At 56.7% G+C, this 13,402-nt stretch overlaps 2 protein-coding genes across 5 annotated transcripts; one reads left to right on the top strand and one right to left on the bottom strand.

Moving 5' to 3' along the window:
- Window positions 1-2,364, top strand: INKA1 (inka box actin regulator 1). Of its 2 annotated transcripts, none has more exons than XM_032289873.1 (2): window positions 1-773; window positions 1,521-2,364. In XM_032289873.1, the coding sequence occupies exons 1-2, from the start codon at window positions 558-560 to the stop codon at window positions 2,319-2,321; spliced, it is 1,017 nt and encodes a 338-aa protein (XP_032145764.1). In that variant the 5' UTR covers window positions 1-557; the 3' UTR covers window positions 2,322-2,364. The 2 variants fall into 2 exon arrangements, with proteins under 2 accessions (XP_032145764.1, XP_032145765.1); XM_032289874.1 differs by lacking the exon at window positions 1-773 and adding an exon at window positions 780-962.
- A 174-nt stretch (window positions 2,365-2,538) lies between these two features.
- Window positions 2,539-11,226, bottom strand: UBA7 (ubiquitin like modifier activating enzyme 7). 3 transcript variants are annotated; one of them, XM_032289870.1, is made up of 24 exons: window positions 10,989-11,225; window positions 10,737-10,905; window positions 10,507-10,641; window positions 10,322-10,428; window positions 9,907-9,997; window positions 9,667-9,802; window positions 9,373-9,470; window positions 9,135-9,281; window positions 8,565-8,747; window positions 8,278-8,385; window positions 8,064-8,144; window positions 7,829-7,984; window positions 7,575-7,740; window positions 7,290-7,495; window positions 7,128-7,192; window positions 6,855-7,038; window positions 6,707-6,781; window positions 6,273-6,456; window positions 5,698-5,780; window positions 5,336-5,428; window positions 5,052-5,243; window positions 3,406-3,498; window positions 3,229-3,329; window positions 2,539-2,770 (listed from the first exon to the last, which is right to left on the bottom strand). In XM_032289870.1, the coding sequence occupies exons 1-24, from the start codon at window positions 11,042-11,044 to the stop codon at window positions 2,641-2,643; spliced, it is 3,039 nt and encodes a 1,012-aa protein (XP_032145761.1). In that variant the 5' UTR covers window positions 11,045-11,225; the 3' UTR covers window positions 2,539-2,640. The 3 variants fall into 3 exon arrangements, with proteins under 3 accessions (XP_032145761.1, XP_032145763.1, XP_032145762.1); XM_032289872.1 differs by lacking the exon at window positions 9,135-9,281 and having other exon boundaries at window positions 10,989-11,226; XM_032289871.1 differs by lacking the exon at window positions 8,278-8,385.
- Between the last annotated feature and the right edge of the window lie 2,176 nt (window positions 11,227-13,402).

The following is a 13,402-nucleotide window of genomic DNA, read 5'->3' on the forward strand; positions in this document are numbered from 1 at the left end:
ACCGGCAGAGGGAATGCCTATGGTCGCGTGTCGCCGCTGGACTCGTGGCTAGCCGAGCACTCCCCACCAGAGGGCAGTCCCGTCTAGCTTGGTTGGGACGCGACTGAGGCCCCGCGGATGCGCTGCCACAAAATCCCGCGCTCTCTGAATCCTCAGACGGGCCGAACCCTACTTCCATCCCGTCCACGGAGTGCCAAAGCCAGCCTCAGGAACGGGTCCCGTGGGTCAGACCCCTAGTGGGCCACAACCTCTCTGGGTCCGACCATCCTTGGCGCTCTGCCTACAAGCGGGCGCAGCACGGCGCCCCGTGGGAGGGACCGCTATTCCACCATAGAACAAATGGGGAGGGTGAGGCCCCCACAATAAGGCGACCTGCCCTGCGTCATGCAGCAAACGCAGGGTCTGCTCAACTGTCAGGGGATTGAAGGTCCCCGGCCCGACCCCGTCCGACTTCCAGCTACGACCCCGCCCTTCCCCGCAAGAGCCGCGGCGGAGTCGGGAGGGATGCAGGGCTTTAGCCCCGCCCCGTTTGGCCGCGGGGCTGGGGCGGGGCGCTGATGCCAGATGTCGGGGCGGCGGCGGCTGGAGCTACGGAGAGCGAGGAGCCGCGCAGCCAGGCGGTGGCTGAGGGCGCCGCTGGCCGGCCAGCCCAGCCCTCTCAGCGTCGCTCCGCCGGGGTTCCGAGAGGAGCTGGCAGGCTCGGTGGGGATCTCGGCACGGACATGCACAGCGCTCGGCTTGACAGCTTCCTCAGCCAGCTCCGCTGGGAACTGGTGAGGCTTGGGAGCGGGTGCGGTTCGTGAGGACGCGTGCGGGGTGCCAGGCTGCCGCCCGGCCCGAACACCAAACGGGTGCGGCGTGGCTAGTGTGCCAGTCCGAGGCAGGGTGGGGGCGGCGCGGCGCCTATGGCCCAGATGGCCCGTGTCGGGTTTCGGACAGTTGGGAACTGCGCTGGGCATCAGGTAACAGCACCCAGCTGGCCGTGCTGCTGGAACTGCGCAGGAGGAGAGAGTAGAAAGGGGACTTCTTTGGGGACGGGGCATGGGGCGGCAAGGGACTCACGAGGTGCTGGCGCTGCTGTGAACGCCCCCTACTTCAGGCTGATTTGTGCCTCTTCTACCCCTCAGTTAGCAAGGGATCTTTCTCTGAAAGACGCTTTGGGGAACTGAATCCCCCAATAGGCATTGGATGCCCCTCCAGTCCTGGGCAAGACCTACTTACCCGTTCAGGCCCGCAACCCTGCCTGCCTGCCCGCCCGCCGGCCCTGGTGGCGTGTGCCGACTTGCCCGGCCCTACGTGCTGCAGCCTGCCGGACTGCCACCAGGTCGGTGGATGAGAACCACACCAGCTTCAAGTGCCAGCACCCCCATGCCTGCTCTGTGCTCACTAGCACCCGGCTGCCCAGGCCAGCAGGCCTATCCAAGCTTCCTGGACCCTCTCTTCTCTGGACTGGCCTGGCAGGCAGGCAGGAAGGGGTGACAAGTGATACCTCTCTGACTTCTACCCTCTCTTCCCCTCAGCTGTGTGGCCGGGACACAGGCTCACCCCCAGTGCCTGGCTCCCTGCAGCCAACCCCCCAAACTGGCCCAGATGTGCAGCCCAGCCACCAGCTTAGGGCCTCAGGTGCCTTGGAAGAGGACTCAGTCTGCTGTGTGGAGGAGGAGGAAGAGGAGGAAGCAGTGGTGACAGAAGACAGGGGTGCAGCCTTGGGAGGCCCCAGGGAGCATGCCCTGGACTGGGACTCTGGCTTCTCCGAGGTGTCGGGCAGCACATGGCGAGAGGAAGAACTGCCTGCACCCCAGCGCCCAGCACCCTCAGCACAGCCCCTTCGTAGGCAGCGCCTCTCAGTCAGTGGCCTCCCCATGGCTGGCAGAGCCCCAGTAGCCAGTGCACCACCTAGCCACCGTCCACGGCCCAAGTCCACCCCAGATGCCTGCCTGGAGCACTGGCAGGGACTGGAAGCAGAGGACTGGACAGCAGCCCTACTGAACAGGGGTCGCAGTCGCCAGCCCCTGGTACTGGGGGACAATTGCTTTGCTGACTTGGTGCACAATTGGATGGAGCTGCCTGAGACAGGGAGTGAAGGGGGTGATGGAGGTGGGCCCCGTGCCCGTGCTCGACCCCCTCAGTTCCTACTTGGCCTCTCTGAGCAGCTTCGTCGCCGGCTGGCCAGGGCTCGGCAGACAGCTATGGCAGGAAAGCGACTGTCATGCCCACCTCGCCCAGAAACTGAACTGCCTACAGACGTCTCACGTTTTGCAGCCCTCATGAGCTGCCGAAGCCGACAGCCCATCATCTGCAATGATGTCAGCTACCTCTGACCCTGCCCTCCAGCCTGGGACAATAAAAGCCTTTTTTCTAGACTGTCCTGGTTCCATACCCCTGAGGCGCTAAGAGGCAGCCCCAGCCCTGTGAGGCACAGCCCAGGCATACGAATCTTCTGAAGAGCTTTTTGTTTCCGTGTGAGGGTCCCTGTCTTGCCCGTGTCACACCCGTGTGCATTACTGCATTGTGTTCTACCATCCATCCTCTCCACTATGCCTTCCTTCAACAGCATTTATTGAGTGCCTACTGTGGGCTTACAATGGAGGGCTTGGGATGCAGGGCTCCATCGAGCTAGGTGATGTGGTGGCTGCCTTGTCACAGCTCATAGTGCAGAGGTGGGAAGGCAATGTCCTCCTCCTCATCCTCACAGCTCAGCTGCAGCACCAACACTCGCGGCCCAGGAGCAGGTTCCTGGCCTGTCACCCGCTGAACCAGTTCTGTCACCCTGGTGGGGGTGGGGTTTAGGGAAGATTGGAGAGGTGAGCAATGGCAAGCAGAGGGCAGCCTGGCATGGACTAGGGAGGGTGCTGGCGGGCCATCAGGAGCCCAAGCCAGGAGCAGGAGACGCTCAAGACAGGAAACATCTGAAACTATTTTAGGAGCAGCTGGTGAGGCAAGCGGGAGGCAGGAAGCTGTGGGTCCCTTGGGAGTGGGCTGTGAAGGGGGCTGTACAGCATGTGGGGAGCCTGTGGGGCTGGCCAAATAGGCAGCTCCTGAAGGCTCCTCCTCAGGCTCTCAGCCCTCACCCCACCCCCAGCCCATTTGCTGGCTCCATTTGGTGAAAGAATGCTTGGGGAGGTGTGAGGGGCCCAGAATGGGGCTGGGAAGATGAAAGGCTGTGTGGCCCCCAGCCCCAGCCTCCAGGGACTGGTGGGGCCTGTCTAAAGCCCCGAGTGGGCTCACCTGAGGGGCAGGCACTGGGCCTGCTTTTCAGGCGACCATCTGGCTGAATAGAGCAGGGCTGGGTGGTGCAGCAGCATCCTCACCCTCAAACCGTGCTGCTCCTAGAGGGAGAAAGGTCAGAAACCAACTGGGCCAGGCTGGGCTGAGCCTAGGGGGTGGGGTAGGGACAGGGCACACCTGAAGATGAGCCAGCAGCGACTCCAGGGTCCTCTCAGGCTGCCCAGCTGATACCTTCAGACGGTCCCAACAGGTCCACTTCAGGTGATGGAACTGGGGTGAGGTAGGGGAGTAGTGAGAGACTTATTACCTCCCCCCTACCCCCATCCCAGTTACCAGCAGCCTTTCCTAGGGGAAGAGCTGGACTAGCAGGAAGCAGGAGCCAGGGGTGGGGGAAGAGGTGGGATCTGGGCCCAGAGTCTCAGCCCCCTCCCTGCCCAGGCCGGGCCAGCACAGGAAATGGGGCTATGGGGCCCACACAGGGAAACAGACAATCCATCACATGGGCTGGTCATGAGGGTGGGGGATGAGGGGGTGGTGCTTCCTGAGGAAACCCAGAGCAGGGCCTCTGCAGCCTCTGATAAAGCTGCTTGTTCCTCAAAGACAAGGCTGGGAGCTGGGGGGCACATCCTGTCCCCCCATCTTGTACTGCCAGGGCCTTGGGCTACTCATCGGGACACAGGGGCAAAGGGCATAGTGATCACCAGGACTCCACTGTCCCAGAGACCCCAGCAGGGATACAGTGCATAAAGCCTTCCTCCTGCTGTCCCCTTTCCTTCCAAGAGTCTTGGGGTTCTGGTACCTAGAGCTGAGGACAGAAGGGTGGCTGGCAGGTATCTAGAGACCAGGATTAGGGGGTCCTACCAGCCCCCGAGAAAACACACTGAGGTCAAGCTGAGACTAGGCTAGAGGTGAGATGGGGGCTTCTCCTTCACCAGCTCCAATCCGTGAACAAAGACAGCCTGTGTGCTGGTTAGAGGCAGGGCGACTCACAAAGGGGCTCTGTGTGCTATGTCCAGAGGGACCCCAGGCTGCTCTGCAGAAGCCCAGTGCTGGCCCATGACCTCTGACCTCTCCCTTGTGAGGGCATTCCTTCTACCCCTGTCCTGTGCCCCAAGGAAATGCCAACTGCAGAGCCTAGGAACATGGCTGGAGACATTTACAGCCCTGCAGTCACAGAAACACATGCCCACAAGCCCAGGATCACACACACGTGTACCCACATGCATATCCACACATGCCACATTAAGGACACAGGAAGATGGGAGCCCTGCACTCCCATCTGGCACACAGATGTGCAAGCTTGCTCCTTCCATGCCCACACACCAGGGACGCCCAGACCCCAGTTGCACTCACACCTGTGATACAAATACACTCAGGGCTGCAGACCCCACACCTCTAGTGCAAGCCTGTTACCCTTTAATTCAGCTTGCAGAAGGTAGGCCAGGGCCCCTGTGCCATGCAGGGGAAAGCTAGACCCTTTCTGGGGCTGAGGCCCTGGTCCCCTCCCCACCACCTACCCCTCAGGGGTACTCCAGGGAAGGAGGGAACTGTGGGGGATGTCTGACTCCACTAATGAGTTAAAGCTGCGGCTCCCCTAGATCCTGGGCTTTGGAGGGTTGGGGGTGGGGATGGCTGACGGTTGCTTCCTGTGTCTGACAGGTCTCAGCCTGGCTTCATAGCAGGAAGAGGGCTGGAGGGAATCTTAAGGACTCCTGCACAGTCTGAGTCTCAATGAGAGCCAGCAGCTAGATTGGGGCCTGTGTGGGTAGGTGCAGAGGAAGCCCAGTCCTAGTGGGGCTAAGGGTGGGGTATCATGGGCTCACCATCTGGATGGCTGGGGCAAAAGGCATATAGCGGATGAAGTAGTTTTCAGCCAGATGTAGGTAGCTGTGGCGAAAGGCACTACGAGGTCGTGGCCCACCCACCACCTTATACAGTTCCAGGATCACTAGGCCTGCCACAGCTGCTGTAGTGGTGGCAATGGCTGGGATAATCTGGCCCACGATTAGCTTGCTCTGCCAAGGACAAGAGATTTGGTCTGGGCCCGAGGCATAGGGCCAGGGTTTGGCCCCCACCTCCAGGCCTGAGCCTCAAGGGGTGGGGTTACCTGGGCTCGGTTGACTGGTGGAATCCCATAGTTCTGACATCGCAAGCTAGCTGCCGCTGCCACAAAGTCCACATGGAAGTTGCTGTCATCATCCTGTAAGGCCCAAGTCAAAGTAGTGTTAATACTGCAGCTGTACCCCTCACCATGGCCAACTGTGTGCCACTGCACAGGTCTCCATATAATTCTGGGGGGTGCCCTCCATCCCCCCTTGATCAGACAGGCTGAGGTTCAGGGAAGGTGAGCTGCTTCCAGGGCATTGCTGGGAGAACTCAGGCCAAGGGGCTCCAAAACTACCTTCTTGGCTCCTGAACTTTCTCCACAAACTCCCCAGCCCAACTCCTCACTGCCACTTGGGCTCCCACCTTCTCAAACATCAGAGGCTTCAAGGGAGGGCCCACGCTCCAGACTTCCAAGGCTTTGTTCAGTTCCTTCAACTGCTCAGGGCCTGTCAGGGGAGGGGATGTAGGGACAGTTCTTAGCCCCTGTGTCCTGCACTCTTCTTGGAACCCTGTGCCTATTCTTGGTCTCTGCCAAGGCTGTCACTTATTATTCCTTCATCAAATCAAGAAGCCCCCTTAATTAATGCTACAGTATTCTCTCTAGAAGCCCCGGTCTTCACCTGTGTGTGTGCATGCACCTCTGTGACTCTGTCCTCACCTGTGGGCCATAGCTAGGCACTCCCCAGGAACCAATGGATTTTATTTATTTGCCAAGAATCTGCCACAAGAACTGGGATGTGGGGTAGGCAGCAGGAAGAAGACCTACTGAGAGACCTGAGGATAAGCCTAAACTACGGAGGAGTGAGATAGGAGGCCTGAGAGATAGTGAATTGGCTGTAGGTCCCCTAGGCCCTATCTTCCTTCTGCAGCACAGGCTGAGGACAGGACAGGTTCAAGCCCTTGAATGACAGCATGGGGGCCAGGGCCAGGAGCCTCACCAAACTCAGCAGAAGCCGAAGCCAGCTCTGGGTTACTAGGAAAGATGGGGACCATTTGTTGTGGGTCAGGCTGTGGCAGCAACTTCAGCAGCTCCCTGAGTGCAGTCCAGTCCCGTGAGTCAGGCAGCCCATGCATCTGGGCATACAGGTTAGCAGCTGCCCATATGTAGAGGAGGTGCGTGTCCTGCAACCAGACCAAGAGCAGGAGCACAGGCATGGGTGCGCGTAAGCATGTATGAGTGCATGGGGTGGGGGGCACTGTCCATTTGTGGATCTATTTGAGTGCCCGCCTTTGCCTCACATGTAGACACCCACATGTACACAAGCATGGCTTTCTCTGGCCATCTGTGCATCTCTGCAGAATGCAGAAGTGCCTACCTCTGCTCTGAGGGGCCACATCGCTATCTTGGAACTCCCCAGGGAATCCCACTCACTTGGTTAGTGTCAAACTCCAAGGGCTGGGGACACCGTTTTGGACCCGACCAGAAGCGAGTTCCATCCTCAAGCACCTAGGTAAATAGAGTCTGCTGGGCTCAGTCTGGTCTCCCTGAGCCCCCAGCCTCCTGACCCCTAGCCACACACTTTTTCAGGTGGGAGGTGCCTCAGCAGCTGTTTGATGCCATAATGGAAGCAGAGTTCCCAGTGGCCAAGAGCCCATGCCACACAGTCTTGCCAGTTCTGTGGACGCTGTCTCAGGACGCCAAACACTGACTTCAGTAAGGTCAGTGTCTGTGCCCCATCCATGTCTGTCAGGGAACTGTGTGCCCTGCAGAGAGATGAGGAAGTGTGAGACTGAGTCCTGCAGACTTGTGCTTGGAGCCCTGGACTCCCATCTGCCCCTGTTGGTGGCCTTACTGTTGGTGGTGGTTGATGGTCTCTGCAGACAGTCGGAAGAGTCCCTCAAACTCATTCCGAGCCCACTGTAAAGAAGGGAGAAGAATGAGGTGTCAGGTGGAGAACAGGTCTGCAGCTGAGGGCTGAGCTGGGTGGGGTGGGGGTCTCCAGGGTGCTCCCTACCTGCAGGGTGTGTTCGGCTGTGCTGGGGAAGTACCGCACGGTACAGACAGGGTAGGAGGTATCCTCAGAAGCTGCTGCTGAGGCAGGGGCTCTGTAGGCCTCAGTCACATGTGGCACGAACACTTTAGCACTGCCCCGGGTACCCGATGTGCCTGCCTCCAGCAATGGCTTCAGATAGTGGGTGCAGCGAGCAGCCACATAGCGCCCTGGCAAGGGAGCAGCGGGTCAGAAGTGGGGCTGGCACAGCTGTAGGCAAGGGACTGAACTTCGAGGTCAAGCACTCACGGGCCTGGAAACTGTCCAGGGCGGCAGCCACGCCATCCACACGGGAGAAAAAGTTATCCCCATAGATGTCCTCTGTAGTAGGATCCAGTGGGTAGGTGAGTGGGATCACCTGTAAGTCTGGGTTCAGGCCCTGGGCAGCTGCTGCAGCCACCTCTGCCTTGGGTCTCTGGGAAGAGAGCAGGAAGATGCTGGGTGGGAAGCTGTATGGGAGGACAGTCTGGGACGCAGGAGTGTGGGGAGGGGTCAACACTCACACCAATGTCCTGGGACCTGAAGAGGAACTGACGGCTGAGGTTGGAGAGCTCTATGTGGTCCATGTCGGCAACAGTCAAGCGCCCGCTCTTCCCAGCCCCGAGTCCCACTAGGGCAAAGCCTTTGAGCAGCTCACAACCAATGGCACCAGCACCCACCTGTTGGCAGGAACAGCTTTAGCCAGAGGGGCTGGGCTGGTCCTCCCAAAGGCACTCCCAACCTCACCTCACAGCTCACCAGGAGGTAGTGCTGGCGGCTCAGTTTCTCTTGAAAATCAGCCCCAAACACCGCAATTTGCCCATCATAGCGGCTGCCTCTCTAGGGGACAGAGACAGGAGTCAGTGGTGGCTACTGGCCTGCATCTCCTTCTTACACTGAGTTTTCTGAATCAAGACCTGGAGGCCATTCCTCATGCCTCTCCCCTAGTCCTGATTTTGGACAAGGCTCTCACCGGGGAACAGTCCTCAGGACTGGGAAGCAGCTCCCCATCTTCCGGAAGACAATCGAGGGCGTCAAAGTAAAGCCATTGATCCAGAGGCATGAATGTCCTGGAGATCGCCTGGGGGAGCACTTTAGGCTGGGCATTCCTGCTGCCTCCTGACCCCCTTAGATCCTGGCTGGAGGCTGCACCCAGGTTGGTGAAGCCTCCAGGGCGGCTGTCTGGCGCTGGGTACCCTCTGATACACACACTGAACTCCACACCTTCCCAGTACCTCCCACACCCATGTCTGTGCCCACCTTCAGCACTTCCTGGGCAGCTACTGCACCCAGTATGGCCACCATAGGGCTCAAGACACCTGCACTGCTTAGGGCAACTGTCCGCACTAGGGCCTCATCCAATGGCTGTTCTAGTTGCTCTTCCTCTGTCCACTTCAGTGGTTCTAGGTCCTGGGCCAGGCCCACCACAGTCTCTGCGTCAACCTGTTGATAGGACTCTGTGGGCAAAGTAGCCCCACCCGGAGCTCCACCCCGTACTCAAATCCTTCCAGCCACCCTCCATCCACCCTGTTCCATAGAAGAGGAAGCAGAAGCCTAGGTGGGAAGGCCTGGCCCTGCTGCCAGAACCACTAGAGGATGCCCAGCAACAGACAGCAGCCCAAGAGGCTTCACTAATCTGAGTGCAGTTTCCAGCACAGATCTGAGGGGTCAGAGTATAGCATGTGTGCCTGGCACTTCCATGGAACCAGTCTCGAGAGGCTGCAGTGTTAGCAGATCAAACTTGGATCTGTGAATTGTCATTGTTGCCTCTGCTAAGTGGGACCCCAATAAATGACAGAGGCTGGGGGTTGGGGCAACAGGGCAACTCACAGGATCCCAGGGCTGGGGTGGTCGGCCATGGAGGTGCTCAAACTTGTGCAGTGCACGGATGGCCTGATGCAAGCAGTGGGCGCGGTGAACTTCCTGGGGATTCTGGGCTACCACATGGGGCTGGAGCAGGGCTGTGTGCAGGGACTTCTGCAAGGGCACCTGGCTCAGGGACTAGTCCAGAATGCTGTGGGCCCCTCAAGGTGACCAGCTCCCCTACCTCGGATGCACTTGCACTCACATGTCTCACAGTCTTGGGTCTCTTGACTTCTATGATAGCCCCACCACGCAAGTACCGAGAGAAAGTTGCTGTGTCTCCAATTTCCAGGGACCCATCCTCTGAGGGCGATCAAGTCTAGTCAGTATGACCCTTGAGCCTGAGTAGTTCCCACACCCCATCCTATCTTGCGTCTGTGTCCCAGACCTGCTGCACCATGAAGAAGGTGGAGGGACAGCCCATTCCAAGGGCCAGGCTGTGCTCACTCCCAGTGGAGGCTTGGGCCCTGCACCTGGAGTCGGAATGGGATTGGCTTACCCCGCACGTGGATAGAACGGGGAGCACAGTCGTTGAGCTCAACCATTCCCTCAATTCCCGAGAAAGTCACCAAGTCTCCATCACAGAAGCAGTGGGTATTGGCCCCTTTCCTCAGAGTGAGAACACCAGGGGAGCCCTGGGTAGGAGGAAGCTTGGCTCAGGGGTGCCTGGACCTGCCTTCCGCAGGCCCTGGCAGCCTCTCCTTGGTCAGCAGGTGAATGTCCACAGTTCAGCACCCACCTGGGAGATGTGCTGGATGGCAGCTGTCAGGGGTTCTGCCTCTGTGGGGTCCTGCACAGTGAAATTCTCACCAAAGTCACAGAACAACTGCCTGAGATGGGATGGTAGGGGTCACTGAGGCAGCTCACAGGCTCTGCTTAAGGATAGGGGATAGTAGGGCAGGGCCAGAGGGCCAGAATTGGGAAAGAAATGCTAGGAGAGGCTTAGGAACTAGAAGTTTGAGAGGGTTACTGGAGCAGGTCTGGAGGCTAGGGTGGAGGAACCAGAGGGCAGGACTGGGTATGAGAATCAGAAAGGCATGCCGGGCTAGACCTGAGGCTGACTGGAGGGGTACTGGAGCAAACCTGGAGCTGACGACAGCATGGGGCCAGTTGCTGGCCGTAATGTGGTAGGCTAGGCAGGCAGTCTTACTCACCCCACAAGGCCCCGGGTGTCAGCCGCCAGAAAGCAAACTCCATGCTTATGGCACAAGGTACCCACCTTCAGCTGTTCCTCCAGCTTCGCAGCAGTCAGCGCCACCACCTGGGTAGACACTGATCAGCAGGGCCAAAACCACCGACCAGCCCTTCCTGCTCTTGAGGGCTGCAGGCCTGGGCTCACCTGGAAGTCCAACAGTAGGTCCTCAGTGATGTCACCCGTGTGCATGATGACCTTGACATCTCTGTTGAGCTGAGCCAAGAGCTCTTGAGAGGCCTCGGCTCTGCTCCTTTCCAAGTCCTGTTCTGAGAGGAGAAACTAGGGAGAGAGCCAGTATGCCTGAGTAAAGACACTCCTCTTGGGCCGTGCCCCCACCTTGGTCTGGCAGCCCATAGGCCCCCCAGGACACTTACCTGGGCAGCCAGATCAGACCAGCAGGTGGGGTGGGGATCATGCAGAGTGAGGCTACCCACCCCCATCAGGACCAAGTTCTTGGCCACCTCGGCCCCCAGGCCCTGCAGACCTGACAGCAGGACCCTGGCTCCCCGAATCTTCTGCATGGCAGGTGAGCCCAGCACATACCTGTGGATGGGAAGCAGGAGGCAAGCAGTTGTGTATCAGAGGTCTGAAGACCAGCCCACTCTCCACCCCACCTCAAGTCTCACAGCTGTCTTGAATACAGCTCTTCATTCAGCAGCTTTGAAGCATCCAGGGCATCCATCTTCAAACCTGGGGCTGAACAGTAGGCTACAGAACTCAGAGACAGGGTCTTTGTGTAGGAGGCAGTGACTGCAGGGACCAGCGCCCTGCTGTAGCCAGTGCAAACAGGCACCAAGGCCAAGGGAGTAAGAGTGGCTGCTGGTTACAGCTCTCTTCCTGGCTCCTCTGGAGAAAACAAAAGTGAAAGTTAAACTATGCTCTGAGCTGGCTCCGGATGCTGCCTGCAGACGCCAGCCACAGACAGGCCCTTCAAGGTCTAAAACCTGGGATAAGTTCCAGGACTCCAAGAGGTGATCAGTCTCTGAGTGTCAGCCAGAGGGTGGGAAGCATGGGGCAGCCACATTCACAAATGTCCTTATTTTTCTTTTCTTTTTTTTTTTTTTTTTTGAGACGGAGTTTTCGCTCTTGTTACCCAGGCTGGAGTGCAATGGCGCGATCTCGGCTCACCGCAACCTCCGTCTCCTGGGTTCAGGCAATTCTCCTGCCTCAGCCTCCTGTTATTTTTCTTTTAGACTTTTATTTTGAAATAATTATAGACTCACAAGAAGTGGCAAAAAAAATAGTGCAGAGAGGTCCTGTGTACCGTTCATGGGAGTCTCCTTTTGCCTTCTTAGGAAACTAGGGCCAGTTCTCTGGGAGATGAACCACTGTTTCTCACAAAACTCCATAATAGCCAAACCAAGTGCTGGCTTAAGTTTTTGTTGTTGTTATTGTTATTGTTAATTTAGGTGAAATTCATGTAACAAAATTAACCATTTTAAAGTATACAATGCAGTGGCATTGTACATCCACAATGTTGTGTGACCATCACGTCTCTCTAGTCTCAAAATTTTTCATCACCCATGACGAACACACCAAACACATTCAATAATTACCACACATGGGGCGAGATGCAGTGGCCCACGCCTGTAATCTCAGCACTTTGGGAGACCGAGGTGGGCGGATCAACTGAGGTCAGGAGTTAGAGACCAGCCCAACCAACATGGAGAAACCCCGTCTCTACTAAAAATACAAAAAAATTAGCTGGGTGTGGTGGTGCATGCCTGTAATCCCCACTACTTGGGAGGCTGAGGCAGGAAAATCGCTTGAACCCAAGGGGCGGAGGTTACGGTGAGGCAGGATCATGCCATTGAACCCCAGCCTGGGCAACTAGTGTGAAACTCTGTCTCAAAAAATTTTTTTTTAATTTAAAAAAAGGAATTGCAAAATGTGACCTCTTATGTCTATTTTCTTTCACTAAGAATGTTTTCAAGGTTCATAGAGGTTTGTATCCAGTATCGATATTTCATTCCTTTTAATGGCTGAATTGTATATATATAGAGGACAATTTATCCATTCATCTGTTGATGGACATCTGGGTTATTTCTAACTTTTTGTGGATTTGTCCTTTTATTTTTTTCCTTTTTGAGACAGAGTCTCACTCTCTTGCCTAGGCTGGAGTGCAGTGGCACAATCACAGCTCACTGCAGCCTTCATCTCCTGGGCTCAAGTGATCCTTCCACCTCAACCTCCCAAGTAGCTGTGGAGGTGTACACCACCACATTCAGCTAAAGTGGTTTTTGTTTGTTTGTTTTTGAGACAGGATCTCACTCTGGTTGCCCAGGCTGGAGTGCAGTGGTGTGATCATGCCTCACTGCAGCCTCAGCGTCTTGGGCTCAAGCAATCCTCCCACCACAGTCTCCTGAGTAGCTGGGACCACAGGCATGTGCCACCACATCCAGCTAATTTTTCTTTTTCTATTTTTAGTAGAGATGGGGTTTTGCCATGTTGCCTAGGCTGGTCTCAAATCCCTGGACTCAAGCAATCTGCCCACTGCAGCCTCCCAAAGTGCTGGGATTATAGACATGAGCCCCTGCTCTGGCTTTGGCTAATTTCTTAATTAATTATTGTTTTTGTAGAGATGGGGGGGGTGGTATTGCCATCTTGCCCAGGCTGGTCTTTAACTCCCGGGATCAAGCAATTCTCCCACCTCAGCCTCCCAAAGTGCTAGGATTATAGGCATGAGCCACTGTGCCTGGGTTTGTGTTTTTGAGGAACCACCAAACTATTTTTCCCATTTTATATTTCTACCAGCAATGTACAAAAATTTATATATATCCACACTGTTGCCAATACTCGTTATTTTTCTTTCCTTTTTATAAAAAAATTATACCAATCCTAGTAAATGTGAAGAGGTACAATCTTTTTTTTTTTTTTTTGAGACGGAGTTTTGCTCTTGTTACCCAGGCTGGAGTGCAATGGCGCCATCTCGGCTCACCGCAACCTCCGTCTCCTGGGTCCAGGCAATTCTCCTGCCTCAGCCTCCTGAGTACCTGGGATTACAGGCACGTGCCACCATGCCCAGCTAATTTTTTGTATT

Source organism: Sapajus apella, unplaced genomic scaffold (assembly GCF_009761245.1).
Source record: "Sapajus apella isolate SASKATOON/1434 unplaced genomic scaffold, GSC_monkey_1.0 scaffold23, whole genome shotgun sequence".
Lineage (NCBI taxonomy): Eukaryota > Metazoa > Chordata > Mammalia > Primates > Cebidae > Sapajus > Sapajus apella.